The sequence below is a fragment of the Xyrauchen texanus genome, chromosome 3, assembly GCF_025860055.1.
Source record: "Xyrauchen texanus isolate HMW12.3.18 chromosome 3, RBS_HiC_50CHRs, whole genome shotgun sequence".
NCBI classification, from domain to species: Eukaryota; Metazoa; Chordata; class Actinopteri; order Cypriniformes; family Catostomidae; genus Xyrauchen; species Xyrauchen texanus.
This window is the reverse complement of record NC_068278.1, coordinates 33,948,954-33,961,607: the sequence shown is the minus strand read 5'-3', so window position 1 is coordinate 33,961,607 and position 12,654 is coordinate 33,948,954. Positions and strand designations below refer to the sequence as shown.

General features: G+C 43.6%; 1 protein-coding gene across 1 annotated transcript in view; it reads left to right on the top strand.

The window, feature by feature from the left end:
- lamc3 (laminin, gamma 3) overlaps positions 1 to 12,654 on the top strand; it is a 232,797-nt gene that overhangs the window by 17,509 nt on the left and 202,634 nt on the right. The window contains exon 2 of the mRNA XM_052102235.1: positions 8,472 to 8,776. Coding sequence (XP_051958195.1) covers positions 8,472 to 8,776 — 305 coding nt within the window. The remainder of the gene's footprint in view (positions 1 to 8,471; positions 8,777 to 12,654) is intronic.

Below are 12,654 nucleotides of genomic sequence, written 5' to 3'. Positions count from 1 at the left end.
CTAATTCCCATTGGCCTTTTTTCATAGATCAGAGGCATATTCGGCGCTCAAGAGAGACCGCTAGTGTCGCTTCTTCGACACAATGTCCAATTGAGCGACAGACGGGGAACAATAATGCAGATCAAATTCTCTCTGTCTTTTCCTTAGGACAATTTCCATCCTCTTCTTATTCATACCAGAATAAGAATATCCTTTAAACTACTGCTGCGGTCGTGGGGTTTTTCCTATTTATAATAGGGCAAAACCTTCCTTCCTATTTATAATAGGGCAAAATCATACCTTTGAAGAGGCCCCCGAGCAGAGTTATTAATTGAGTTAATATCGAGACAAATTAAACTACGTTTTGTTCAATCTCTCATCAGACAGGTTAATCCTTGATAATTAAATAATTCTAGTATGACTAGTAAGTCATTCAATGTATTTAATTTATTTTCTTGATCTGCAATCCCCGTCTCGATGCGGCTCAGCTGAGGGAAGAAAGAAATGACACAGAGACCCAATGCTATCAAATCCTTCTTCAAAGTTTATTGTTCAGCACTTCGTTATATGGTCCAGAAAAACCACATTCCATTGGACCCCCACCAATGAAATAGTTCTTAACCTTATATGGGGGTGACATACATGTCTGAGCTACATGAGAGTAGAGACAGGATACACATTCCTATAGAAACAACCTATTCTTGCAAGGGGCAGCTTTGCTTTGTGATGACACAGCAAGCTACATCACCCAGAGAAATTGATGAGAAGCCTTAATTATTTCACAGCTTTTTTTATAGATCTGGAAGGGATGTTGCAAGCTGCTGGCCCCTCATGATATTATATTGGGAGGGTCTTTTGTTGGACTCAGTCCTTGATCATTGTGAAGCAAAAGTGTGTAAGCCCCCTATAGAAACATTTTCACATCCCAGGATGTGTAAAATTATTGGTCTTAACAGATATTTGGAGACTTTTGAACCCATATTGTAGGGACTATACATATTTTTCATCAGTCCATATGATTTATTCTAGAATAGATTTAAAACAAATAATTTTTTGGTATACAAGTCCCTCATTTTATCTGTTGTCGATTGCTGAATTGGAAACATTTTAGTCTCAGATCATGCCCTGGTGAGTTTAGAGGTGTTGCTACATCTTTAGAAAAATAAATCATATAGTTGGCACTTTAATGTATCCCCTTTTGCAAAATCCTGATTTCCAACAAATGTTAAAGGCTGAAATCAATGTTTATATAGAAACCAACTGGTCCTTAGTATCCTTTGTGTGTGTGGCTTGGGATTGGATCATACAGTATGCCTCATTCATCAAAAATCAATTTTGGATTTGGAAGGGAATATTAAAAGTGGCAGAGGCTGAGCAGTTTTGGTTATTCAGGGCAAGACATTCATACTTTGTCTCTGGGGACAAAGCAGAGAAGCTTTTGTCTAGATATATAAAGCAGAGAGAGTCTTTTTCTACCATTCTCTCAGTGAAATCTCCTCGTGGCCATTGATATCAATAATCTTGATCTCTATAGTTCCACGTCTTCGTCTACTAATACTTCTTCCTAAACTGATGACAGAGCTAAAGAATTATCTTGATTTTGAGATAAACTTGGAGGAGCTTGGCGAGGTAATTAAGGCTCTGGGACCAGACAACAATTTGCCATTTTTTAATTATCTAATGCTACATAACTGGCTCCATTTTTGTTAGACGTTTATACAGAAACATTAAAGAATGAAAAACTTCCACCAACCATGACAAAAGCCCGGATCAGTCTGATTCTTAAAAAAAGACAAATATCCAAGTGAGTGTAAGAAATTATTGTCACATTTCCCTGATCCAGCAAGAAATTAAAATATTGTCAAAAATTTGGGCTAACCGATTAATAATATATGTTTAATATGGTAGACTAGGATTATATATTTAAGATTTTGGAAATATACGGGTTTGGGAATACTTTTACTTGATGGATTAAGTTACATTATAGACACTCTGTAGCGGCGGTACAAACAAATGGATTCATTTCAGATTATTTTTACTCTGTATAGTGTAACCCAGCAGGGTTGTACTCTTTCCACTTTATTGTTCTGTCTTGCTCCGAAACCATTAGCAGCTGCGATATGAAAGGAGGATGATTTTCCAGGGGTGATGGCAGGAGGTATGGCATAAGCTTTTGCTTTACATCAGAATCAGAATCAGAATCAGCTTTATTGCCAAGTATGCTTACACATACAAGGAATTTGTCTAGGTGACAGGAGCTTCCAGTCAACAACAATACAAACAATACCAAAAACAGCAGCAAGACATGGGTAATTAAAAACAAAAAAGAACACAAAATAAATAATTATACATATACGTACATACACTCACCTTCATACATACCCACATACACACACGTAGTGCAAAACTAATACAATCTGTATATAAAGAACAAAAAACAGTATATTATGTACAGAGCAATGTAAGTAATGGCAGAAGTGGATATGTTGGATAATATAAATTAAAATTAAAATTAAACTGTGTTTTGCACATAATTATTGCTCAATGGGGCAATTTAATTGTTCATTAGATGGATGGCCTGAGGGAAAAAACTGTTCCTGTGTCTGACGGTTCTGGTGTTCAGAGCTCTGAAGCGCCGGCCAGAAGGAAACAGTTCAAAAAGGTAGTGGGCAGGGTGAGTGGGGTCCAGAGTGATTTTACCAGAATTTTTCCTCACTCTGGAAGTGTATAGTTCTTGAAGGGGGGGCAGGGGGCAACCAATAATCCTCTCAGCAGACCGAACTGTCCTTTGTAGTCTTCTGATGTCTGATTTCGTAGCTGCACCAAACCAGACAGTTATTGAAGTGCAGAGGACAGACTCAATGACTGCTGAATAGAACTGTTTCAGCAGCACTGGTGGCAGGTTGAACTTCCTGAGCTGGCGAAGGAAGTACAACCACTGCTGGGCCTTTTTCACAATGGAGTCGATGTGTATCTCCCACTTCAGGTCCTGTGAGATGGTAGTGCCCAGGAACCTGAATGACTTCACTGCTGCCACAGTGCTGTTTAGAATGGTGAGGGGGGACAATGTTGGGGTGTTCCTCCTAAAGTCCACAATCATCTCCACTGTTTTGAGCATGCTCAGCTCCAGGTTGTTTTGACTGCACCAGAAAGCCAGCCGTTCAACCTCCTTTCTATATGCAGACTCATCATCATCTCGGATGAGACCGATGACAGTGGTGTCGTCTGCAAACTTCAGGAGCCTGACAGAGGGGTCCTTGGTGGTGCAGTCATTGGTGTACAGGGAGAAGAGAAGTGGGGAGAGCACACATCCCTGGGGGGCACCAGTGCTGATGGTACAGGTGGTGGAAGTGAATTTTCCCTGCCTCACAAGCTGCTGCCTGTCCGTCAGAAAACTGGTAATCCACTGACAGGTAGAGGTGGGAACAGGGAGTTGGTTTAACTTAGTCCGGAGTATATCTGGTATGATTGTGTTGAAAGCCGAGCTGAAGTCCACAAAAATGATCCTTACGTATGTCCCCGGTCTGTCCAGATGTTGCAGGATATGATGCAAACCCATGTTGACTGCATCATCCACAGACCTGTTTGCTCGATAAGCAAATTGAAGGGGGTCCAGAAAGGGTCCAGTGATGTCCTTCAGGTGGGCCAACACCAGTTTCTCAAATGACTTCATGACCACAGATGTCAGGGCGACAGGTCTGTAGTCATTAAGTCCTGTGATTTTAGGTTTCTTAGGGACAGGGATAATAACTGAGCTTTTGAAGCAGCATGGGACTTCACACTGCTCCAGTGATCTATTGAAGATCTGAGTGAAGATGGGGGCCAGTTGGTTAGCACAGGAACGAAGGCAAGCTGGTGAGATGCCATCTGGTCCTGGAGCCTTCCTTGTCCTTTACTTCCGAAAGACACGGCACACATCATCCTCACTGATCTTGAGTGCAGGTAGTGTAGCAGGAGGGGGGAGGAGGGGGGTTGCAGGAGGTGTTAATGGTTGTGTGAAATGAAGGTCCGAGTGCATGTGGGGTGTGAAATCGGGCCTTTCAAATCTGCAGTAAAACACATTCAGGTCGTCAGCCAGTCGTTGATCCGCCACAGGGTTGGGGGTAGGAGTCCTGTAATTAGTAAGTTGTTTCAGGCCACTCCACACTGATGCAGGGTCGTTAGCTGAAAACTTTCTTTTCAGCTTCTCAGAGTAGCTTCTTTTAGCCACTCTGATTTCCTTATTCAGTGTGTTCCTGGCCCGATTATACAAGACTCTATCCCCACCCCTGTAAGCCTCCTCTTTGGCATGACGAAGCTGTCTGAGTTTTCCTGTGAACCATGGTTTATCATTGTTGAATGACAAAAATGTCCTAGTAGGGATGCACATATCCTCACAGAAACTGATGTATGATGTAACAGTATCTGTGAGCTCGTCCAGGTCTGTAGCTGCAGCTTCAAAAACACTCTAATCAGTGCAGTCAAAGCAGGCTTGTAGTTCCAGCTGTGCTTCAATAGTCCATTTCCTTATAGTCCTTACAACTGGCTTTGTTGATTTTAATTTCTGCCTGTAGGTCGGGAGAAGATGAACCAGACAGTGATCAGAGAGTCCCAAAGCTGCACGTGGGACAGAGCGATATGCATCCTTTAATGTTGTATAGCAGTGATCCAATATATTCCTGTCTCTGGTGGGCCATGTAATGTGCTGTCTGTATTTGGGCAGTTCGCGTGTGAGATTTGTTTTGTTAAAGTCCTCAAGAATAATAATGACTGAGTCCGGGTATTGTTGTTCTGTGTCTGAGATTTGATCAGCCAGCTGTTGCAGCGCTAAGTTCCCAGATGCGTTTGGAGGAATGTAAACACTCACCAGAATAAACGAAGAAAACTCCCGCGGCGAGTAGAACGGCTTACAGTTAATAAGAGCGCTTCCAGATTAGGACAGCACATCCTCTTTAGTGTTGTTACATCTGTACACCAACTTTCGTTGATGTAAAAGCATGTTCCACCGCCTCTCGTTTTCCCCGTTAACTCCGCGATGTGATCCGCTCTGAACAGCTGGAAGCCCGGCAGATGTAATGCGCTGTCCGGAATGGCTTCACTCAGCCAGGTTTCAGTGAAGCACAGTGCAGCAGAGTTTGAAAAGTCCTTATTAGTATGTGTGAGGAGATGTAGTTCGTCCGTTTTGTTGGGAAGAGAGCGGAGATTTGCGAGATGAATGCTCGGCAGTGCTGTTTGAACGCCGCGCTGACGGAGTTTAACCAGCGCGCCAGCTCGTCTCCCTCGCCTGCGTCTCGTAGCGCATCTAAACAACACAGCAGCGCCTCCAACTAAAATGTCCAGCAAAACGTCCGAATATTGAAAAACCGGGAAAAGATTATCTGGTATATGCTGCCGAATGTTCAGCAGTTCGTCCCTGGTAAAACTGATTGGTAAAAGATTGCTAAACACAGGACAAACTAACAAAAACAACAAAAGAATTGAAGAGCTCCACACCGAGACGGCCATCTGCGGCGCCATGTTGTATATGCAACAGGTGATATTTTATTATTCGTCTCCGACCCCACTAGATCTATGCCTTGCATTCACAGAATTATTAATTCCTTTTCTAAACTAAATCCGAAGCTCTGACTCTAACGGCATACTACCCCGTAACGGCTTTCCAGCTGGGCTCCTTCCAGTGTCCCAAACAGGACATTAAATATTTGGGCATTTAATTCCCAGCAAATTTGTCTGATTTATTCAGTTGTTCATTTATTCATATTGACTGAGTTCATTTTGATCCCTTAATAAAAAGGTTCTCGAGTGATGTGGGCAGGTGGGCTTCATTACATTTATCTATGATTTGGAATGTTAATGTTATTCAGATTAATTGTATTACAAAATGTAACAACCTGTTACAATCTCTTCCTATAGATTTCCCCCTTTCTTCATTTAAGCAATTTGATAGCATAGCGAAGTCCTTCATTTGGAATGGTAAGCGTCCTAGATTACATTTTAAGAAGTTGCATAGACCGATTGACAAAGGTGGGCTAGGCCTACACAAGATTTGTATTTTATTATTATGCATTCGGTCTCAGACATTTGGCTCACTGGTCCCTTCCACCTGATAGAGCCCCTCCCTGGTTTTGTATTGAACAGGAAGTTATTGCCCCTATTTTGCCATTGCAAAGGCTTTCTATCAATCTAATCGGAGAAGATAAGTCGTTATCTCGCAACCTGTTATCTCGCATTTGCACTTGGTATGGACAAAAGAGTGTTTAATTCGGACATTTATTTAAATGTTCCCTCAAGCATATGGCTGAACCCAAAATGTATTGATAAGTCCCCTTTCTGCTGGTCAGAGTAGATTGTGAGGGGGGTTGCTACAATCGGTGACCTATATGAGAGCAGAGTGATGAGATCGTTTGAAAATTTGTTTCAACATTTTGGGATTCCCAGATCTAAGTTCTATAGGTCAGCTGCACCTCCTACTCTGTATTGTTTTTGGGAGAAGCATGCACCCACTAAAGTGGCAGATACTATGGGAGAGGTGATTACTGCTTTTGGAAAAGGTAATGAGGCATCAGTGTATTACTCCCTGTTAATTCAGAGTCTGGGGGATGGAGCTCTAACTTCTATCAAGAGATTATGGGTGAAAGATTTAAACTAAAAGTTGATTTTGTGTATTTATGTTTTGATTTTCTGTGTTTTAATAAAAATGTTAATGATAACAAAATTACTGTTTTACAGTAGAAATGTTACTGCCAGAGTAATTTCTTATTTTATGTCAATATGTCAAAATATCAAAGCAAGCATTATGAAAATTAAACTTTTGTTCATTGAAAATTAATGTTATAAATATGCACCTACATATTGAATTATGCAAAACTCATGCTGTTTTGTTCTAAGCAGGCTTCAGTGAACAACATCTAATTGAATATTTAGTCCAAAATTGTGCACATTTACAGAAATGTCGCTAGATTCTCATATTTAATTAATGAAGAATTATTATTTATGTAAATTTTCCACTAAGTTATGCGATGTTCCTCAAGCACATCTGTATATTATTCTTTGTTTACAGGGTTATATATCTAGAGTATACTATGTTTTAGTATCAACTGAAGATTAGTACTTCTGAAATCACTATAAGATGATTTAAACATTCTGGACTCTACGGAAAACATTTGTGGCTTAAGTCCTGGTAGCCCCTCCCTAAAGTCACCCATGACACAGAAGACCACAATATCAGTACTCACAGAATCAAGATACTGTGGACGTAACCTTGATACATGATATTAAGGAGGGTGAAAGAGAGATTCAAACATAGAGAAAGCTAAAAAAATATATTTCTAGATGTGCTTGTAATTGCTAGATTATATTGACTGTGTTTCACAAAGAATGCAAGAGTTCATAAAACTTTTGGGTTACTTTACTGTACATTACCTACAATGTAGAAATAAGTATTAGATGTTAGAGAGAGTTGCCAGTTGTTTGACTATTTGTGGGTGACAAAGCAGTGATTTTCTTGCAGCAACACTGGTAATGAGTGTATTAGCTAATTTGTACAAAAATGGTAGGACAAAAGCAAACTTTCTGTTGGCTAAATATTTGAGGATTAAACAAAATGACATGATATGCAGATAATTTGTCACAGCTATACAGTATGTTTTCCCCTTTAAACTGCTCCATGAGGCATAAAAACATATAAGACATGATATAAATATTGTTAGATCAATACTTCTCAGATTTGGAACATTTATGAGATTCTGTAAGAAACAAGTCTGCCATTTACCAGACACATTATTCTAAAATAATTTTATACACTGGATGCAGAGACAGTCCCTCTGGAGAAACCTAATGATCAGGGTTAACAGTGATAAGGGATCTCAGGAACTCTTGGGTTTATAATTAGATTGCTGTAGATAAAATATCTAAATTAGATATAATTATATTTTAACAACAATTAAAGTGTGACAAAGCACCTCCGTGCATGCCATTTTCACTTTCTCAGAAGCAAACTCCACATGTTCTCTACAGAGACTCAAGAAATCTGATTTCTACTCAAAATTGGTTAAAGTGTCCTGTTCCTAATTCCTCTAATAGGCCTACCCCTTTTCCTGTTCCTGACTATGATGGCTTGATCGTCCACCTACTCATACTCTTTGGTCGTTCCTGGTAAACAGTAAAACAGAAATGTTTATTTATACTTCTCATACACATAAAAACATGTAATGAACAGCAATAGCAATCAAAGAAATATGAAATATTTAAAATCATAAAAGTTGAAGGGACACATATGTAAATCTAACTTGTGCTCAGTTTACAAATCTGCGTACTGCAAACTTTATTATCAGGCTTCATTTTCAATAAATGTACTGAATTTTCTGGGACATCTGCAGTGGTGCTCTATGAGGATTTTATAGTAAAAGGTATTTTTACATGGACCGTTTACAAATATTGCGTTTGTTATGATGACTCAAGCTCCTTTTTTTAAAGAGAACATTTTTAATTAATAATTTTATTTTTTTTCCAAGGCAAAGCCTTTGAGATCACATACGTCCGTTTAAAGTTCTACACCAGCCGACCAGAGAGCTTTACCATCTACAAGCGAACAGAGGAGAAAGGACCATGGCAACCATACCAATATTACAGCGCTTCCTGTCATAAGACTTTCGGAAGGGACAATAAGGACTTCATACGGCCAGGACAGGAGGAGAGGACACCACTCTGCACAGACGAGTTTAGTGACATCTCCCCGCTTACTGGTGGAAATGTGGCCTTCTCCACATTGGAAGGACGACCCAGTGCTTACAACTTCGACCAGAGTCCCGTGTTACAGGTTTGACATGTTATTTTGAAAGGATAGTTTTTCCAAAAAATTATATTTATATCATCACTTAGTCGTCATCCCCATGATTTTCCAAATCCATATGATTTAAGTTTAAAAACCTCAGTTTTCAGTTTCCTAATATCATCATTTTCCAAAATAGGCGGTAATGGAGAGCGTTTTTGAAACACTTAGTTTTCGGCGCTGTTCAAATATGGATGAAAGGCATAAACATAGTGAGATTCATGTGTTTTTAAATGAAAACATATTACTGTGGCTGTACCATAGAAGTGTTACTGATTTTGAATGACATGAGGGTGATTAATGACCATAGAATATTCATTTGTGGGTGAACTAACCATTTGTTTTGCTGTGTTTTGTAATTTAATGCATGAATACGGGTTGTTATATCAAAGTAACATTTCATTTTAACATGCCCATATCAAACCTAAACCTGCCTGAATACATCCTTTAGCATGGCAAATATTAACTTGAACCATTTCCAGATATTTGGCATGTAAACCTGAGACATTTAATGTCTAAATTGACTATCTTCATGGCTTGTTGACAAGAACATGCTGCTTTAGTGAACGGCTTATCTCCCCAGGCTTTAGATATTTAGATAGATGTACTTTTTTGTAGAGGAAAGCTGTACATCACTGTAAAGCTTCCCCAATTTTTGCTAAACATGAATTTGCCCAGCATGCCATGCTTCGAAATAAATCCTTAAAAAAAAAATCTCAAAATGTTTTGTGAGTTCCTTCCTCATAGAGGTACATTCACAGTCATCAAATAAAGTTCAGAAAATCCCAGGTGACAGGCAACAGCCAAAACTTGATACTGAAGAAAATGTGTACACACAGACTCATTTAATATAGGCACAAATATATAGAGATAAGTGCATTCTAGATCAAATCAGAGATGACAGGATATTAAATGATTACTACTTGTAAGAAGAGGATGTCCTCCTCCACATTCTGTTTTTAAAACAAAAGATGGATGGAATGTAACAGGAATGTCTAGGTTACGTATGTAACCTCCGTTCCCCGATGGAGGGAACGAGACGTTGTGTCGGAGAAGCGACACTAGGGGTCTATCTTGAGCACCGAAATATGCCTCTGACTTATGAAAAAAGGCCAATGAGAAGTTGGCAGACAGTATTTGCATACCCCGCCCCCGGACATACGGGTATTTAGGTGGACAAATACGGGAGTTCATTCAGGATTTTTCTGAGGAGCCAGAAATGGTCCGGCCACTACCATAGAAATGGTCCGGCCACAACAGTGGCTCGGCTCAGCGACGTGGCGGGGAGGACACAACGTCTCATTCCCTCCATCGGGGAACGGAGGTTACATATGTTACCAGACGTTCCCCTTCTGCCGCTCTCTTGACGTTGTGTGGGAGAAGCGACACTGGGGGTCCCACTTAAATCATGCCACGCGCTGAGCCGTGTACGTGAACTGCTGATACAGAAGCGGGCAGGTATTCTTATGTGCAAACGCGACCAGCTGTATCAGGCTGCACGTACCCTTCCCCAATGCCCCATTAAAGTCACCAGAATCCTTCTGGTTACCCTAGTGAGGGGAACAAGGTGATGCTTGCCAACCTGGGAATGGGCCAAGCCTGGCTGGGCCTCTTTTCTCTCTATGTTTCTCGTATAGATCACTGCCGGGGCCCTTACATGCATTGAGGGAAGGGTGTCTTAACAGTTTCCTATTCTTTCAGGGGGAGAAGACCCTGCGGAGACCACACCTACCCTGCAGGGGAGGTAAAGGTGGTGAATACATCACATGGCCGCTTAGGTCCTGTGTGGGAAAGTTGGCACGGTAGATCCAGCCTCGTAGAAGGGGGAGTTGCTACAGCACGGTGACCGAGGCAGCTGGAACTGCCTAAGGGAGACACGTGAGTCCAATCGTGAGGGGACAGTACCGCGGAGATTACACACAGGGGGAGTCCGCGTAGGAGGCCTTTAACCTGTGGAGAACCTATTCCAGTATAGGGTAGATTAAGTACCCGTAGTGGATTGGGTCGGCGAGTTCCTCCGCTGAACTGCAGACCCATGAGGGCTAGGGAGGAATCAACCAGGGATCCGAGAGGTGGGATCTCCTGGGAAAGAAGGCGCACTATTTTACCTCGGCTGAGGGAAAGGGTGCTAGGCGCAAGTGATTCACCCAGCCAATTCGTCACCGTGTTACCGAGTTCTACGGGCTTGGACCTGAGAAAATACAAGACGATACTGACTCAACTCGGGCTCGGAGGTATTGGGTGTTGCCCACCCTGCTGCTCTACAGATGTCTGCTAGGGAGGTGCCCTTGGCCAGTGCCCATGAGGATGCAACACTTCTGGTTGAGTGCGCTCGAACCCGCAAGGGGGGGCACGGCCTGGGTGTGGTAGGAACCTTAGGCACGTAGCCCGGTTGCGGTCTTAGGATCACGTATTTGTCTGCCGGACCAAACTCCAGGCAAGTGTCGCTGACAGAGAACGCTTGCAGGTCCCCGACCCGCTTGGTGGAGGTGAGTGCGATCAGCAGGGCCGTTTTGAGAGAGAGGGCCCTGAGTCCAGCTGAGTCTAGCGGCTCGATGGGGGGGTCTCTGGAGGCCCGCGAGGACCACTGAGAGATCCCAGGAGGGGATCCTGACGGTTAAGTCGTGCTTACCTAGAGACTTGCCGTCTACTGTATTGTGGTGAGCCGCGATGGCGGCGACATACACCATGGGGGTGGAAGGGGACAGCTCCAGAGGAGGAGATGACGGGCGAGTCGTGACATGTGGTGGGAGCGTACTCCTCGCCTTGGCGATTTATGTACGCCACCACTGCGGTGCTGTCTGACCTGACCAGGACATGTTTGTCCTGAACTAAGGGGAGAAACCTCCTCAAGGCAAATAAAACAGTCAGCAACTCTAGGCAGTTGATGTGCCCATTGCACATGGCGCCCCAACCCGATCTGGAGGCATCCGTCATGACCAGGATGCATCGGGACACCTGCTGCAAGGGTACTCCTGCTCGCAGAAAGCAGAGGTCTGTCCAGGGTTTGAGTGTTTGGCGGCAGGCTGTGGTGATCATCACACGGTGCGGTTTTGCAGCCTTGCTCGTTGGGCAGTGAAAGCCACGCCACTAAACTCCGTGCTAGGGGCAACAAGGGGACAAGTATTTTGGATGTACCCGGTGGGGCTTCGCAGCGGGGCGGAGAAGGTAGTGTGGCGTCAGGAGGCAGGGTGCGTCCCGAGGCTTTGGTGCCGAGAACAAACTCAAAGCACTTACCTTGCTCTGCGCGCCCGGCAGGGGGCAGGTTCGTGACTGAGGAGGAGGTCCAGTGCAGGCGTCCTCTAGACTCGTCAGAACTGGCCGGCCGGGGAACAGTCATGGGCGGTGTCCGTATCCAGTGTGCCGGGACTGTTTAAATCTTGCAGGAGGGGGCCATGGCTTGCAGGGTGGAGTGGTCTGGGACCGTTCTACCGCCGAGGGTAGCGAGAGAAGAGGAGCGAGGAAGCTCGGCTTACTCAGCTAGTAATGCACGTCCGGGAAGAAAGGAACCTCGCACATGCCCGCGGAACCAATTAAGCCCGTGGAAGCATAGCGGACCTCCATGCGTCAGGCTCAGACTGGGCGAGCAGACCCGAAGGTGGCGACCCAGGCGAGTTATCCGCATCAGATGCTGCTGTGACGCTCTCCGATGCAGCGGTGATGTCATCATCCAACGTCCGGGAGCTCAAGGGTCTGGACGGCCGGCCGTTAAGCGGACCGCACTCATCCCGAGCTCGGGGGAAGCAAGCAAGTGTGCCGGGGAGGTGGGAGGTGTCGAGGGGATTTACCCGGCGAAAAACGTCCCGTTATTCTCCCCAAATCGTCTTCATCACCCGCGGCACCTGCCCCAATCCCGTAGGAAGGAG